The sequence below is a fragment of the Peromyscus eremicus genome, chromosome 6 (assembly GCF_949786415.1).
Source record: "Peromyscus eremicus chromosome 6, PerEre_H2_v1, whole genome shotgun sequence".
In the NCBI taxonomy this organism is placed as follows: domain Eukaryota; kingdom Metazoa; phylum Chordata; class Mammalia; order Rodentia; family Cricetidae; genus Peromyscus; species Peromyscus eremicus.
The window spans coordinates 60,894,566-60,913,360 of NC_081421.1; the positions used below are offsets into that span (position 1 = coordinate 60,894,566).

General features: G+C 36.5%; 1 protein-coding gene across 3 annotated transcripts in view; it reads left to right on the top strand.

Annotated features, from left to right (window-relative positions):
• The window catches only part of Lrba (LPS responsive beige-like anchor protein), a 561,905-nt gene that overhangs the window by 476,092 nt on the left and 67,018 nt on the right, over positions 1-18,795 (top strand). For all 3 annotated transcript variants that reach the window (XM_059265566.1, XM_059265567.1, XM_059265565.1), the window contains exon 47: positions 9,277-9,444. In XM_059265566.1, coding sequence (XP_059121549.1) covers positions 9,277-9,444 — 168 coding nt within the window. The remainder of the gene's footprint in view (positions 1-9,276; positions 9,445-18,795) is intronic.

Sequence of the window (18,795 nt, forward strand, 5' to 3'; positions counted from 1 at the left end):
TCACTGTGTCAATGATGATAATAATGATGATGATGATAATAATAATTGAGGGGGCAGGCTTGGAATCCTTCTATTGAGTATGGAAATAGTATATAAACTTCTGCTTTAATTTTCAACCTTATATCCAAAATAAAGTCTTAAGATTTCAAGTCTGTAAAAAACAATACAGGGCTGTGAATGTAGCTTGATAGTAAAGTGCTAGTGTTTTCCAGGTCCTTAGCACTGAAACAAGTCTAAAATGTTAATATTAAATTCAAAATTCAACTAGTCTACCATAGAGATTGCTTTTGCTACAGTACAGTTGGAGTGCAAACCTGAAAGCCAGGTGTCTCAAGACCCTGTCTCCCTTCTCAAGACCCTGTCTCCCTTCTCAAGACCCTGTCCCCTTCTCACTGACATTCAGTTGTAAATAATAACTTCCATTTTATATCTCTCGGAACCCTGTTCTTTCTTCTTCAATCCTACCACCTGCCTGCTTCCCTATTTGTCTCCCTCCCTTCCCACCTCCTTTTTTCCATGTCCTGGGGACTGAACCCAGGGTATCCATCTTATTAGTCAGTCACATTGCCACCTCTTTAGCCTCACCTCCTGTATTACTGGGTTTTTTTAATGTGTAGGTGTGCGAGTCTGAATGTATATATGTGCACCTGATGTGTGCACGAGTCTGTAGAGGTCAAGAGATGGCATCAGATCCCTTGGAATTAGAGTTACAGGTGTGCTGAGCCCAGGTGCTCTGTAAGAAGAGTAAACACTCTTACTCACTGAGCCATCTCTTGGTCCCCTATGCTGCTGTCTTGAAGATGGCTCTCAGTACCTCTCATGTGGAATGTCACTCACTCAGAGCTCACTCATCTCCCCCTTTCCTTCCAGAGGACACCTCAGCTCAGAGCCCAGCACAGAACAGGACCCACTAGCAGCACACAGTATGCATTTGCTGAATGAATGGATAAGAGAGACACTGCTATTAATCAAGAGTTGCAGAATGAAAGTCTTTCAATCCTACAGAAGATCTGGCTAAACTTAATGCATTAAAAATAAGAGAGAGAGAGAGAGGGGGGGGAGTGAGTTAGTTTTATTCTTTATTGGCTTTTCTTGGAGAAATGATTGAAAACTGTTCTATTTTGCCAGGCATTTTGATTTGCCACTATAAGTTTATGACAGCCAGTGGAGGGACTCATTAGTGCCATGCAGACAGCTCCTTGTTTTTGTCTGGCATCCCTATGGGATTAAACTGCATCTGGCAAGAAATAGGAATTCTGGTCAAACCATCTTCAAAGGCAAGACTGCTAATATCAGATCTGTGCAGATAAGCAAATGTAGGGAGATTTTTTTTTTAATTATATTTTCCTTCCTTTTGTAACTTAGTATAAGAGAAGACTTCCAGCAGTTCTTACATGAATAGTCTTTGATTGTGGTTAAAGAAGAAAGATACTCATTTTTCTGTACCTAACTAACATTTTACCCACTGAGCCTTCTTACCAGCCTCCTGTGCACACTTCACGTATTTCAGTGTATACAAGGAATAGCACATTGTGCTTAGCATTTGGAAGCTTTTGTATATCTGTGTGGAAAAGTTTAGCCAATATTACAGTCGGTGGAAATCTTAAACCTATCATCTAAATGTAGGCTACTGCCCCATCCAAGTGAAAGTGGTCCTGCCTTCCATACAGGCTCATATCTTTCTCCTTCTGCCCCTTAAATCTTTCAGAAATGATAAAAGTCCCATAACTCAGTTTACCTGTTTTTTAGATATGTGATTCTGCGACTAACTGACAAAATGGCTACGTTCCAGGTACTTGTCATGAAATGTTATCTAGAATCTACCATTCAAAGCCTCCCTAAGAAAAATAAAGTTTATTTAGGATCTCCTGCAGAGTATGCAGCCTCTCCATTTGTCTATACTTTAAATCTACTTGAGGATTAAGTAAGTTCCTCTGTGAGTCACATACCTGGATTCCATCATAATTGCCAAGGGAGGAATTTCTTATCTCAGAAATAGAAATAATGTATTTTCAGGCCATCTGGTTTGTTTTTAAATTATGGTCATTTTTGACTCTTGTAATTGTTCAAGTTTCTCTATGTTGCCTGCTAGAAAGCTTAGCACCAACTACAGGGTTCATCTGAGACAATTCTGAAATGTCACAACATGTTTTTAAGGGCATCTCTATCTTGTCCTTATTTTTGTAAGACCTATTATCTCCTGTTAAATTTCTCTGGCCACATATGAATTGTTGTAAGTTCTCTGAGTTATTTTCTAAGCAACAGCACACAGAATATAAATAATAGAATGGATAGGCTGGTACAGTTGCCCCTCATCCATTCTTACCTAACTAGATATAAGAAAGAAAAAATCTCTGTATTACTATGTGTGTCACACTACAACTACTTTAACATCTGTCTGTTCTAAATTTCTAGATGTAAGAGTAAGGAATGACCTAAGGTTGAAATGTTAATTAAATGTTTTAATGTTCTGTAGTTCTCAAGAAAATAGTTGGATAAAATGTCAGCATACAGAAGTATTTTAAACATTCAGAAAAAAAAAATCATCTCTCTGAAAAGGAGGTAATTGTACAAGTTTGCCTAATCCTTTTGATCTTGGCACACAGCAATACAGACTTCAGTTGAGATTAAAACTATGAATTTCAAAGGAAACATGGCCTTCAGTGTGTAAAATATATAACAGCTGGTTGACTAGTCCATTTAAAACTACACAATAACAATTGTAGCAGAATGGTTCTCCTGCCAAAAGATGCATGGGTGCTTGATGGTTATATCAAGACATGATACTAACTCACACTTTGCTTTAGTAATGATAAAAATGTAGAAATGAACTCAAATCTCTCCCCCGCCCAGCAGTTCAAGGGCAGTGTAAGTGCACAGCTCTCCCAGTGATTTCTCTATCTACTCTGCCTGCAGAACTTCAGCGCAGTAACTAAATTTCATTTTTTTAAATGTCAAGTATAAATTTTATTCTTTGTATCCTACAGCTTTTTCCTTTTAATCTTTGGTCCTCCTTCTCCCCCTTTGGTCCTCATGATGTATTAGTCTTAAGTTCCCATTGTCACATGTATTTTTAAGCTCCCAAAGTTAGACTTTTCTGTGTAAGTAGTATTAAACTTGCTTAACATTTTTTGTACATTTATAGTAAGGTAAACATCCAGATTCTGAAGCAGTTTGATATGCTTGTAATCAATTTTGGAGATATTAAGCTAATATTAGTGGATTGTAGTTGACTAATAATATAGTTTTAACTGTTTCACCTATAAAAATAATTGTTAAAAAGGTGAAATTAATGCATTAAAAAGAGATTGACAGGTGTTTGTCATTTTTAGCACATCACATTTGGAAAACATACTTGTATTCTGAATTTATATCTGTCCAGTATGAAAAATAGTTGATTTTTTTCTATGACTTTTATTGTTTGAAGACATTAATATACTGTAGCTGCAAATTTTTCTTTTCTTTTCTTTAGATTTGTTTCAAAGAATTAAATTCCTAAATTTACTGAAGTTAGCCAGATTTTCCATAGATTTGCAGCCAGCACTTGATGGGTTAACATATCTATCTTATTAGAGCGACAGGAAATCTGGCAACTATTGCAGGAACTGGACCTGCTGGTGCACACAAACAATTTGTCAGTCTTCTTAAAGGGAACAGCCTTCTGCAAAGTGGCTGCCTTTGCTTTGTTTGCACAGGCTAAACTTTTCCTTTTTGGACTTTAAATCTTAGACATGAAATGTGATCCACATATTCAATCAAAATCATTTAATTCAAAGCATATTTTGATTGGAACAAAGTTGACATGGAAAGAAACTTTAGAATAAAAAAGTTGAAAGGACTTTATATCATATATTTAGCAGGAAAATTTGAAACAGTTCTAATTAGGCTGAAAAAAACAGCTTTCTTCAATGTAAATTACAAAGGTCGTATATCAATGTTAAGGAAACATTACCACTAGTGTTTGAAATCCAGCACATGCAAACATAACAGGCCAGTTCATTCATTTGTGTGTGCGTGCGTGTGTGTATGTGTGTGTGTGTGTGTAGACGAAGACTTTTTACATCTATTTCAAAAGAAAAAGTAATTATAAATCCAAGTTTATAATTTGATGTATTACCTTCTTTCAAACATATCACTACATAGACTCACTTACATTGAAATTCTTATCTATAAGTTTAATTAAAATTTAAGAGATTACTTTATTGTTTCATTAAAATGTGGTCATATACATCTTATAATTAAGTGTATACCAAGTTAGGATTAATTAGTGGTTTTTATCTTTTTATTTTAAATTTATAGATATAATATTTTGTATCGTGGAGCTGAATCAGGCTGTCTAGACACCTGGGAATAGAAGTAGTGGTATAGATGTGTAGAAATGCAAATCGAGGCTTCATAGGCCTTTCTCTTTATTCTTTCTGTTGTTGATGACGTCCTGGTTCTGGGAACAAAATTTACTAGTATATTCATTTCTATTTGTAGATGATATTTGATCATTTTATTTGATGTTCATAAAAATTACTATTGTATGATAGCACTGAGTAGGACTATCATATTGATATTAACACCAATTAGAGATTTACAAGCATGGAAACCATAAGTAACTATCAACCACAGCTCCTTTGTCATTAACAAATATCTATGATTTCTTTTGTTAATTAAAATTGATTTTCTTTTATTTTACCTAATTTTCATGTTAATAAAACTTGAGTTTTATAGGGAATTGCTATAGTATTTCTAAAGCCTTCATTGATTAATAAAATTAATGATAAATATCATTAAAATTATTTTCAAATAGCTTAATATCTTGGAAAAAGTGAACTATTTCTATATGTTAGCAAATTATTTGACTTCACTCTACAAAATAAGAATAATTTTATTTAACATTTTATATCATAAATAATTTATTTCCTTAATGAGTTGATTTCAGAGAAACAGTATGTTCTTTCTGTAAGATTTATTATTGGACACATATTCATATTTACTATAATTATTTCTGACACAATCATTTATGAACAATTTATTATCTTTATGATATATTAAAATTTTAATTTATTGATATTTTGTAAAAGAACCAAGCAAGTAAAAGTTGCTAATAAGTGTTTATATTTGGCATCTACGTCCTGTACTTTTTAGCATCTCACAAGTGTTTTTGTCTCTGCCTAATAGATCTCATTAAGAAAACAGATATCAGCCCCCAGTTTGTCAAGACTAATATGAATCCCCCTGGATTGGAGTAACAATTTGTGAGAGCTTCATGTGGTAGTCTTTTCATAGTCTTATGTGATCCTTAACAGTTGGACACTAGTCACTGCTTTATTTTATAACTCAGGATGAGTTGAATATTACTATATCATGTTAGACATTTTTGTGGATTTTCTTTTTCACAAATTTTATTCAGAGCACTCATTGGATGTAAATGATGAAGCAGCCTGCTAGGACAGTGCTTACGATTGATTGGTTAGGTTGAGAGCAGCATAGAAAAAATGTTACTATCCCCTAGCTGCAAACCTTATTTAGCTCCAGCCTTAATTAATACTGTCCTAGAGGCTTTGAAAAACCTCGAATGCTTAGCATTCCACTGACATGGTATGCGTGGTGTATGTGTGTGTGTGTGTGTGTGTGTGTGTGTGTGTGTGTGTGTGTGTGTGTTTGCACAAATGTGCTCACGCTCTCTCTGAAAATGTGGGTCCACATGAATTTTATATAGGGTAGTTTTTAAAGCTGTATATGAAAGACAATTTGAAGAATTTTTAGTAGTATTTACTCCTTTATGCTTTTGAATCTTCAAGCAAATTATAAGATATAAACCCAAAGTATTCCTCCTTAAGTTATTCTCTTTTCCCTTAATGGCCTCCTGCTTATCCTCCTTCATCCTTCAAGTATGTGTTCTGTACACTTGTTTATCAGTGCACACTCTGGGTCAGGCAATTGTCATTCAATGCTGTCAAAAGGAAGTTAAAGTCTGAGCTGACTTTGTACTGGAAGGATTCCAAAACTTCTTAGAAATCCTCTCAGATCTGTCTCAGTTCTTTCAGATCCCATTTCAAAGCTTTGCTGTGGTGCTTAAAAAAAAAAAAACTAATATAATGTTTAAGGTTTTTTATATGTGTTTATTTATTAATGTGTTTATCACTTCCCTGAATAAAGTCTGCCAATAATTCCGTGAAGTCCTTCAGGACTGACCTGTGGCGGTAGGAAGGGGGCTGAACCTTGCCATGTGATGGCTCTGCCTTGTGTCTGCAGCATCAGAGGAGCATACAGAGTTGTTTCTTCAGTGTTGTTTGTTTAAAATTCTGAAGCAGTATCAAGATATAAAGCTTAAAGCATTTAAATCAAACCAACTTCACCATTTCAAATGTGCATAAAGAAGTAATCAACCATTAGGAAACTCGCAGCTCTTTGTTTGATGACACATAAAACAAAATTGCCCTAGTTGTAGAGCTTTAATATTGAGAAAATTCATTTGTACGTCTCCATTTCTGAGCCTTCTAGAATTTTATAGTCTCAAATCACAATGCCATGGACACTCAGGAGACTCCTGGCTGTTTTATCTTATTAAACAATTTTGAAATCATTAATTTTTAATTAGCTTGGATGCAGGTTTTTTATTGTTTCAATAGTGGGTATATATGAACTAAACGTTTTTTATTTAAACTACTGGCAAGAGTATTATTTACATAAATAAGTATGTTCTTTCTCAGAACACATGCTGTGAGCCTGCTTTGTGTGGTGACGCTCACTCGTAGACTCGCTGGTCCTCCACGTTAATCCTACAGCAGGGCTTTTCATCAGCTTATTACCTCCCAGATTTGAGCAACCAGAAAGGATGCACTCCTGAAGATACATGGAAGTCCTTCCCTGATTGAAAGTTCTAATTAAGTGAATTGGAGAAAATTAACTGAAATTAGCTGTCAGAAAGTCACATTTAAATGAGTGATGGGCTAGTCTGGCAGTAAACATTTAAATGATATAAATTGCCATTTAAGTGTATGGTTTAATGTTTGTCATGCATTAATGTGACACGAGGCTGCAGTGACAATCAAGCAGCTTGCTCTAATTTGAACATATTTAGGGCTTTTGTGTGGAGTGCACCACACACAAATTAAGACAATTGCTGTTTGTATGTGTCACTTTAAACATGTGCCCTCTTATCCCTCCCAGGGCCAAAGTGAATGCAACTGTACTGGTCATTTAAATGTTTAGACTCATTTTAAATTTATGTGATTAAAATAGGGATTTATTTGATTATCAAAACCCTCATATTATGTTAAGTATAATGTGAATTAGTTTTATGCTTCCTTACCATCTCTATGAAAGTGGCAGATATGGTGAATTTGATAATAGGTGTCTAAGACAGTAGCTCTCACAGGGGAAGCTAGCTAGATATTTTTAGGCCTGTTTCATTTCATGTATACATTAGAATGTGAGAATTACCTAGTTAGTGCATAGAGATTTATTTAGAGAATAATGTTTTATATTTGGTAGTATTGCAAGCCCAGGTTGAATGTTTTTAAAGAAAAAATTGTATTTAGCTATAAACATCTTTCTTATTCACAGTACTAGTTTCAATAAGACATTTTTACACATGTGAACTAATGTGTCTATCATTTGTGCCGATATGGTTTATACTTCATGATGTTTGCTTTTCTAGTTAGTCCATTGAGGCTAAGGATTAGAGGTCAGTGATGGAGCATGCACAGGATCCTGAGTTCAGTCTCTAACACCAAAGAGAAAAAAGATGTAGCCAACTGCACCTTAGAACTTACAGATATCTTATTATGATATTAATAGTACACTGCCAGAAAAATACATCACAATCATACAGTTTCAGTGCTAAAACTAATTTCATTGAGATTTGTTACCAGATATAATTTGAAATATTTTTAGTTATGCTTTAGAGTTAACTTTGACAGCTCTATTAACTTTGAATAGCATTATTTGTTAGAAAATCTAAACCACTTAGTATTGAATTTTGATGCTGGAATAATTTTGAATCGTATTACACAGTATAAAGAGGAATAGCTTCCTAAAAAGTCTCTGGCCTTGGTATTCCTAACTTTACTCAATTCAGCACCCATTTAGTGGTACCAACTGTATTTGGCACACAGTACTAGTAAATGGGAATATAATGATGAATAGCAAGGGAATTTTGTGCCCAGCATTTCAAGTGAATATTTGATCATGTTCATTCATTATTTATTGAGCACAGTTAATAGCATAAAGTGTTTGGTTTGGTACTGATACATAGAATAAAAATTCAGCTGTTATAAGTCCCCACAAAATCTAATTTGTTATTATAAACACAATCAAAATAACTAAATGATTTGGTTGCAGTTGCAGGAGACAACATGTTTTAATTTGAGAAAAATGTGAATATCCCAAGTGAATAGAAAATGTTTAATGTTTTTGCACTTGCTTTCCCAAAGTTGCCCTTTACTCTATCTATGACCTCCTTTCTTTGAAGCATGAATTGAGTGCCTGTCAAGCCTGATTTACGTATGACCAAGATAAGCCCAGCCCCAGTCCTTACAGTGGTTACAATGTAGTGGGAGAATGCCGAAGTGATTACTACAGCTCAGCATGATGAGGGCCAGGAAGTTTCTCATATATACAGAGCAGAACAGATTCAGTAGAAAACAGGGTGTCAGGGTTTTTGTTGTTGTTGTTTTTTTTTTACAGTACTGGGATTGAATACCAGGTCTCACAAGGACAAAGTACACAGTCTGCATTGAACTACATCTGAGCCACAGTGTTCCTTTGCTCTCTGTCTGTCCTTCTCTTCCCCCTTCTTTTCCCTTCCCCTGACCTTCCCACAGGATCCCTCACCGAATCTGGAGCTTGCAGATTCAGCGAGCATGCTCCTGGAATGCTCCTGTCTCTGCCCCTAGCTCTATCACAGATGTGTGTCACTACACGTGACATTTAATATAGGTACTAGGGATTGTGCTCAGGTAATCGCTCAACTGACTGAGCCATCCCCCTTGCATTGCTTTGGTTTTGTTTATTTTTAAGACTAGGTCTCATTGTGGTACTCAGACTGGCCTAAAACTTATGATCACCCCGCCTCAGCTTTTCAAGTAGGATTACAGATACATGCTGCCATACCTGAGATTTGTTTTGTTTTGTTTTGTTTTTAGTTTTGGGGTTTTTTGTTGTTGTTGTTGTTGTTGTTACTGTTGAAGTAAGTTTAGTGTTATGCTTTACTGTTGTTCTAAATCTCTATGTTTTTAAAATAAGGTTCAGCATAGTGATATGGTCTATATTGTTTTTCAGGCCTTAGAGAGTGAATTTGTTTCCTGCCAGCTTCACCAATGGATTGATCTTATTTTTGGCTATAAACAACAAGGGCCAGAGGCAGTGCGAGCCCTCAACGTGTTCTATTACCTAACCTATGAAGGAGCAGTCAGCCTGAACTCAATAACAGACCCTGTGCTGAGAGAGGTAAGTCCTACTCAGAAGGAAACTCATTATCATGAGTCTACCAGCTTCGTAATATTGATCTCATTTCCCTATCTTCCAAGTAGCTGATGGAGAAACTGAAGCAAAGTAGGTAGACTGAGGACAAGCTGTCGGTTAATCACCTAGCGGGAACTTGAGTCTGGAGCTTTTTTTTCCCAATTAGTATGACTTAGTATAAAATGAGAGCTTTTATAGTTTGAACTTGTTAAGGGATCCTTGATCAGATTTTTAATTTTTAGGAATTTAGAAGCTACTCACATAGTTTGAAATATTGGGAAAACAGTCAGTTATTCACTTTACAATTGTGAGCATAAGTCAAAATGCAATAAAACATGTTTCAATATAGTTCATGAGTGCATACACATCCATGTAGAAGTTAATAGTGGGATTAAAGTATGGAACTTTGCTGTCATTTTAGTTATTCAGCATTAAACAGTAATGAGGCTTGCTTTATCCTTATCAAGTATTTTCTGAAAAAACACTAAAACAGGATCTTGGCAAATACAGTGTTCACCCAAATTTCTGAATAAATTTTTTTCACTGTTTCTAATCTAGTTATATACCCCCAAATGTATTAGCCTTCTGTGAAAAATCATATAATTGCTCAGATACAACCTTAAACATTGATATGATTTTAAAACAAATGGATACTTAAAACATGACATAGGGTAGATGTCTATTTTGAAGGGTACATTACTTCCAACGTGTAAGGTGTCCTGTTTTCCCTAGGACTTGGTGCATTCCTCTGTAATTTTATTACCTAGCTATGATGAACATCCATAAATACATACTGAAATAAATTAGCATATTATCACTTGACTTATATGCTAGATAAATGTTAGTATGTAAACAAAAGCAATGCATATTAGGTTTCTTTTGCCCTAAATTGTACATATTGTGAGTTTCTGTTTTTCACATTTTAAAAACTGTGGAGACAGAGAACTGGGTTAGTTAATGCTTAATGTTTTCAATCTCTCAGTTTAGTGAACTTGGCACTGGAGATCGAGCTCAGGGCACATGCTTTGCCTCTGAGCTACACCTCCAACTGTGCGTGAATATTCCTCCAGCGCACCTTATTTGGAGTAACCGTTGACTTTATGATTCAGATCATCATAGGACTCTATATGACACTGAAGTCAAAGCAGCATGCAAGTAATACTATTGAACAATGCATGATTTAATTCTTAGACTAGAATAGCAAATGTCAGACAGGCCGGTATGCTCACAGGGCAGGGCTGCTTGACTCTGAGCCTGGAACCCAGATAGTGGAAAACAGAAAACCAACTCTCACAAGTTTTCCTCTGACCTCCACATACCATGCATGTGCTCACACATGTGCACGCACACATGCATGCACGCTTACACACACACACACACACACACACACACACACACACACACACACACATAAACAGTATTTGCCATGTGCTACTTGACTCTAATATGTGCCAGTGATTCTGTAACATTCAGCCTATTTTTCCTTTTTCATATTCTCTTATAATAAATTCCCTATATAATCAGCTTATATCTGAATTTATACTCCAGAATTGGCTTTTAGATCCTTCTGTTTTACTTAACATACCATGTTTTTTACATTGCTGTGTATAACCTCTATAGTTTGAATTTTGAAATTCATGGAATTACTCTAAACATGTGAAGTGAGGTGCTCATTTTTAAAATCATCTCTTTGTGTCTGAGATGATGTCACTATCTCTGCCTATCATGTCATTAAACCTTATGCTTTAATATATGTCACAAAAATGGCTCTTAACCTGTGTCTGTCATAGCTAGCCAACTGGCTATTTCCTCTTTATCTTACTCAGTGTGATTGGCTCTCTGTTTTCATTTTGAATTGACACCCTCCCCCCACACACATGCCAATAATTTCCAAAGAAGAGTACTATATTTTATATATATTTGCTATATTTTTTATTTACACTTGCAATTCTAGAAGAGTATTAGTATAACTTCTCATAATAATGGAAATACTTCTCTCATTACAATATCATGGCCTAGCTCACATGTCCTCTTATATTGCTAGTGTGTCTGGGGAACTGAATGTTTACATAGGAAGATATGACTAGCTGTGCCATGTTGACAGCGACATCTAGGAATGCCCTCTGTGTCTTTGGTAGTAACCATGTTATGTAGGGGGACTTTTCTTTCTTGGCCTTCAGTTCCCAAATAACTGACATGGAGACTTAATATTACTTGTAAATGCTTGGCCAATAGCTCAGGCTTGTTACTAGCCAACTCTTACATTTAAATTAACCCATATTTCTTATCTATTCTTTGCCATGTGACTTGGTAACTTTTCTCAGTATGGCATGTCCATCTTTTTTTCTCTCTGTGTCTGCTCATGACTCTTTTGACTCCGCCCTTCCTCTTCCCATCAATCTCAGTTTGACTCTCCCACCTAACTTTATCCTATTCAGCTATTAGCCAGTCTGCTTCTTTATTAAACCAGTCACAGCGACATATATTCATACGGTGTAAAGGAATATTCCACAATATTCTGACCGATTTCAGGATTTAAGATTAGAGAATGAGACAATTGACATGTTAGGTTGGATATTTTAATCTGGGCCTATGCCATTCAGACATTGGAAAGATAATTGGAATACAGTTTTGAACTAAATTACATAGTTTAACTGTAACGAAATAAACACATTATAACTTCAAATGAAGGGTTTTATTGTGGTAAAATAATTGTATGTAAAACTTACCATTGTTGCCATTTTTAAGTGTGCACTTTAGTGGTGTGAAGAATGTTCACATAGAACTGGGAGTGTAGCTCAGAGGCAGAGCATGTGACTACCATGTGCAAGGCCCTGGGCTCAATCTCCAGTGCAGAAAAAATAAAAAAATAATAATATTGTGTAAACTATTCCCACTGTCCATGTACAGAAAAATTTTATATCCCAAACTGAAACTATGTTTGCATTAAACAAACAATAACCATCCTCTTCTTGGACCCTGATGACCATTATGGATACCTCATATGAGTAAGAACCATAATATGTGCCCCTTTGTGTCTGGCTTATTTTATTTAGCATAGTATCTTTAGGTTTCATCCATCTTGTATCTTGAATAAGAATTTCCTTCCCTCTTAGGGCTGAATAATATCTCATTGTATATGCACACCATATTTTGTTTATCCATGACTCATCCGTAGGTGTTTTAGCTGTTCTTAACATTTGGCTATTGTGAGAACTAGGAGCTTTGATGTACAAGTATCTACCCACATCACTGCTTTTATTTCTTTAGGGTATATTCTTGGCTATATGGTAGTTTCATGTTTAATTTTTTGAGGAACCACCATACCAAATAAAATTTTAATGCTTATTTTTTTCATAACTGTTATTTTCTAAAGACAATTTTAAAAGATTAGAATTCATTTACTTCATTTTTCATAATCCAGGTAATTATCAAAAATTCCTTAACTGTATAGCTTTTCCCTTATTTCCTATGGTTATTTTTATATTACACACATGTTACACCTATGTGTTAGATTTTTACACTCATTAAGTAAACATGGCTTGTGATTTCCTAAGACTGGTAGCTGCATGACATTCCTGGAATAAGAATATATATCTTTTTGCTACTGAGCATTATAAATATATACATTTAATTAAAAAAAACTTTCTCCTCAGGTCTGAGGGAGAATTTTTAACAGCTTTATTGAGATATAATTTATATATGATACAGTTTATTTGTTGGCAGTATATAATACAGTTTAGTATATTCATAACATATAAGCATCACCGTCTACTTTAAGAACAGTTTTTGTCACTACAAAAGAAATCTTCGTACAAATGTTGAGAATCTCCAGCTCCCTGGAGCTGCCCTCTCCAGACCCTGCCCTCAAAAAGCTTGCCAAGGGTCAGCGTCTCCCCCAGGGCTGCTCTAGACCTGCCTACAGGATATTTAAGACCTGAGGTGTGATTTCCCTCACGCCTTCCCAGGAGTCACCTGGGAGTTGCTTTGCTCTGTTTATTAAACCTAGCCTTATTAATTTGGCTCAATTTGTTTATGACATCGGTGGCTGAGGACACCCAATAACCAAGGGTTCAATACTTTTTACCCATTTGCTATCCATCTAAGGAGACTTTTTATATGAGTAGATGTCCGTCCATGTTTCATTAGAAAGATTCGAAAGGAGAAAACAATGTCTCCGAGAAAGGGGAGAGGAACTAACTCCAGAGCACAGAGATAAGTATTGAAGGGAGGGAGCAATGTTGCCTCAACTGAGGTTGGACCATATTAGTATTGTGCAAGGACATGTATATTCAGCATGTATGTTCAAGGTGGGATGGCTTCAAGATTCACTTTATGTGCATTTATATGAAGGATAGGATGAACTTTATAGGACTAGCTGGCATAGTGATGGATGTTTATTTCCTTTCCACATGTTTTTCTGTATTTTAAATGGCAGGAGAGTAAATGCAGAAAAAGGATAAGCAAAAAAGGTGTGTGTGTGTGTGTGTGTGTGTGTGTGTGTGTGTGTGTGTGTGTTATTTCTTATGGTGACATGTATGAAAAGGATTATAGGTGGAGCTGCTAAAGGAATGTTGAGATGGTGAAATGTAGGTCTAGGCTAACTTGACGAGATAAAGGCAAGAAAGGGCTGGAGAAATTCTGTCATTCATTTCTTAAACAAATGCTCATTCTGTTGCGAATACTGAAGATAAACAGCTGAGTAAGAGAAAGTCCCACTCACATGAATCTCAGATTCTAATTGGACTTACAGAAATGAACTCAACAATACAGACTATAATTTCAGTTGTATGTGCTGTGAAGAGGACAGGGATGGCTGAAGAGAAATAAGGTGAGAGGGAAGGATTTTAGAGAGGAGACTTACACGCTGCCTGTGTTCATAAACTCTGTTTCCAGCAAAACAGATATTCGGGGTGCAGCTCCCACTCCCATAGCCAGACACATCTGTGAGCCCCATGCCAGGTTAGCATCCAAGTCAAGTCTTGATAAGGGCCTTGCCAGTTGTACAGCTCCTGTCATTTATGGACTCACAGGCCACACCCATCTTGTGAATTTTTAGTAAAGGGCTTTCCCTTCCCTAATGTTAATGTGTTTGCATACTCACTTGACTTGCCCTGAAGCATTCTCTCTCTCGGTCTCTGTGAAGGTAGAAGGATGTGTATGTATCTCTCTGAAGGCACAAAATCCATTTTAGACCGGGTCATTCCTTTCAGCAACTGTACTTGTGCTTCCTTTGTTTGCTGCTGTCCACTCAGTGTGGGTGTGAGCCTTTTCCTCACTGCCACATGGCACACGTAGGCAAGGAGTCCGCACACAAAGCGTGTGTCTGCCTGCTGCTTGCCAAAGCTCAGCTCTTCTGTAGGAAGTTGCCGTTCCAGAGTGAATAGTTTGTGTGGATAGATAGATCGATAGATCGATCGATCGATAGATAGATAGATAGATAGATAGCATAGTAAGTGATCATAAAAATAATCTCTCTATAAAAAGAGCTCTAAACGATAAAAATGATAACCATAAGGAGAGGAGGAGTAATCAGTGGAACAGCCTGCGTGCAGCACATTAAACTTTTATGTTGTTTTTAATTTTTAGAAAACAGCTGTGTTGTCAATATAGAAGTCTCCATTTACATACATCACACACCAGAAAGGAGTGTTCTTCAGTCAGATATGCTGTCTGTTTTCAAGTGTCTTGTGACCCCCACCTACAGTGTGAATTCTCTTGAGCTGACTATTCGAGCACCCTCCACTCTGTGTACTCCTCTCTTGTTACTGCTTGTTCTCTGTCCCAATTTAACCTACTCTATTTTCACAGTCTTATGTATATTCTTTCACAGACAAGAGATAAATAGGTAAAAGCAGGTCATGTTATTGTTATTAATTTTGCTAAATTTGGTTTGACTCAGTAAGTTCGCTTCCTTCCAACATAGTCTCATCAGGTTTCCGAAGGAAACTGAGCCAAAGTGAATATTGTTACTTTATAAAATGTAATTGTTTTTAAAATATTTATTCTACAACATTACTTTATTTTTTGAAAAGTTTAATATACATCTTTTTTTTTCCATTTCTTTGCAGTATTTATAATTGTATTTGTAGGCATGGTTTTCCTATTAAGTCTTTATTCCATACCTTTACTTACCCAGAATTCACCTACTAATTCACATGTAATTTGTGTTTACTTCATCCCAATATGGAGAGCTCATTCTCTAGGCCTTAATGCCTTAGGAGACAGTTCATTGATGGCGTTTAGCGGGTGAGATATAAACTTTTTTTTTTCCGCTAATAAGAGTTTTATTAAGATAAAAGGGACAGAGAATGCCCAGGCCTGTGGAAGACACGTGTGTAGAGGAGGAAGAAGAAGAAGGAGAAGGAGAAGGAGAAGGAGAAGAAGAAAGAAGAAGAAGAAGAAAGAGAGAGAGAGAGAGAGAGAGAGAGAGAGAGAGAGAGAGAGAGAGCAAGAGAGAGAGAGAGAAAAAAAAAAAACTTTTTAAAACCCTGAGGGCCACTGAGATGGCTCAGTGGGTAAAAGTGCTTGCCACCAAACCTGACGACCTGACTTCATCTGCAGAACCTACATAATCAAGCGATGTTTTTGTTTTTGTTTTTGTTTTAAGAACTATTTCTGTTCAGGGATAAGGCTGTAGCTCAGCGGTACTGTACTTGACTGGCATGTCTGAGGCCCTGGCTTCTATCACCAGCACCACACATCAAAGCTCAGAGCATTTCGGCTTTTGGCCCTAAACTAAAGAAGCCTCCAGCAGTTCTTCCTCAGTGTCCATGCTCTCCTTCTATTCTCCTTCTCTTCTCAAGCTGTTGTTCTCAGTTTTGGTATTGTGTCCAGATGCCTACGTGTTCTGTTCCCCTCCTGTTCTGTCTCACACAAGAATTGTTTAGAACTGAATGTGATGAACAAGAAAACATGAACTGTAATAGTCAAAACTGCATGTCTAATGAAGGAATGCAAGTTCAGTGGATCCACATAAGGCTTCCAGAAATGGACACCGTACACTTGGAAGATGTGGTACAAGTGGTGATTTAAATCACAAGCAAAGGGTGATTTTAGTCAGTGTGTAATGTCAGGAGAGCTGCTTAATTATTAAGAACATAAACCAATATGGCCCCATCCTCACATCCTAGTGAAAGAATTTCCAAATGTATTTCATATACTTACTTAAAATAAAGAATATCTAGATATAAAATGTGAAATTGGGACTTAGCATGTAACATGGGTGAGTAGCTTCATAACCTCACAATGAGGATGGTGAAAATCACAGAAATTGGCATGCTCCTCACATGAGAACTGAAGTTTCTGTATATAAAGAAAAAGCTAAGGACAGATAGTGCACAAATACTAGAGAGAAAACATATATAAATAGTCTGTACTAGTATCCCAAAACTTGGAATTTAAAAACAGTGGCATTTTTTTGCCTATTGGATTATTGAAGATTAAAAGATAATGAAAATCTCTGTGATATTGTATAGATATTGTAATGATAGAGTATGAGAAAACAGATAAATTCATCTATTTGTGAGGACACAACTCTTTCTTTTTCCTTTTTTTTGAAGGGAAAAGACCAACCTGCTTAGAAATCTTCACTAGAAATGTGTGCAAGATGGGAATGTGTATAGTAACTTTGGGCTATTCTGTGGTTGCTTTCCAGAGTGGGCTATTTCTACCCATCCTTTGTGGCCAGGGTATGGTATTCCACTAAGCTATCTTCACATAAATATCAGGGGAAAAAGAAATGTTATTTTCTTTTGCCTGACTCAAATAAAATCAGCTCATTTTCAATATCAGTTTTTGTTTTATTTCATTATTTAACCAACTGAACAGGTTTTTTAAATATAATTAAAGCAATTTATTTCTTTATATCTCCCATGGTGTTTGACAGGAAAAAAGAGAATAATTTTCTACGTTTAGGGAAATTTAGATGTATTACTGATAATTATTATCCTTGTTGTGATGTAAAAGTGAGACCACTTTTGGACTAAGCTTTATAAAGTCTAAATCCTAGGTCCATTACCCTGTGGGGGAAGGAGGTTTAGGGTGTGTGTGTGTACGTATGTGTATGTGCTTGTGTGCATACAAATTTACACAAAGAGATTTAGAAGTGTATGTTTAAAAACAATAAATTTTAACTATTAAACATTGTAAAAAATCCAGCAGTGCAAAGATGGGCTGGAAAGCTTCTGCCCCAGCTCTGGGCTCTGTTACCTAGTGCGATCCTCCTGCCGCCTGGAGTTGCCCTATTAGAGATGATTTATTTGACTACAAATCTTCTCTTTTTTTTTTCCTTCTCAAATAGCCCTTCCCAATCAATTCAATGTCAGTGACCAGGCTCGGACAGTAGGCTTTGATAAGAAGGAATGAGACAGATCTAGGTAGATTCTGGCCATGTGTGTGGAGGCCCAAGCCACTGTGGGCTGTGGCAGAGGAACAGAGTTAGTGTGAGCAGAATTATCTGCTTTCTCACCTTGCAGATTGCTGTGTGCACTCACTAGATTTCTTATGGAAATGATGTTTTCTCCTTTACTTTTCAAGCAAAGACAGTGTCACTTTTTATGTGTTCAGAAATTAAAATTGATTTTCTTTTGAAAATAAATCCCATCTCCACCTACTGTGATACAGAAGAGGAGAGAGAGCCAAGATATTACTCAATTTAAAGAATTATCTACAGTAGGTCTCGTAGCATGAAAGTCAAGCCTGAACACTCCCTGAGTTGTGTTTCATGTCAGTGGTTGCGCTGGCCTCTCACAGACTTATCCTTCCAGGGGCTGTTTTAGCAACTCCTAATCACTCTGAGAAGCTCTGTTTTCCTAAAGAAACAGCAGCCGTGTTTAAGTTTACATGACCCCAGTTTCATGACAGCAGTAGCAAATCAGATATCTTATCCAAGGAAAAGCATTTTTGGCTTAGAATTCCATCACTCTCATGGTGGGAGTCAGCCTCAGCTCAGCTCAGCACTGCTGCAGAACACTGGCCGTGAATCTTTCAGAAAGCATAAACACAATTGGTATTTATAGCGTTGTTAACATTTGTTGAATACGTTGTGGGAGTGGTCTGTAAGCCCATCCTAAGCAGGTGGGGCAGGAGTCTTTGTTGTGACTGCAGTGAGATTTAAAGCCAGGACAACAGGATTACAGTGGTTGAGCAATATAGTAAATTAGGAGTATTGGATGCCCTAAGTTACAGTTTCATGCATCCGCAACTCACAAGTGCTACAGAAACAGTCCTGAAACATCACTGGCCAGAAGTGTGTTGCACAGATGGCGTTTTTGACACAGTGCAGGGCAGGAACTGTACAATGAAAAGCCAAATAAACGGCCAGGATTAGTCCAA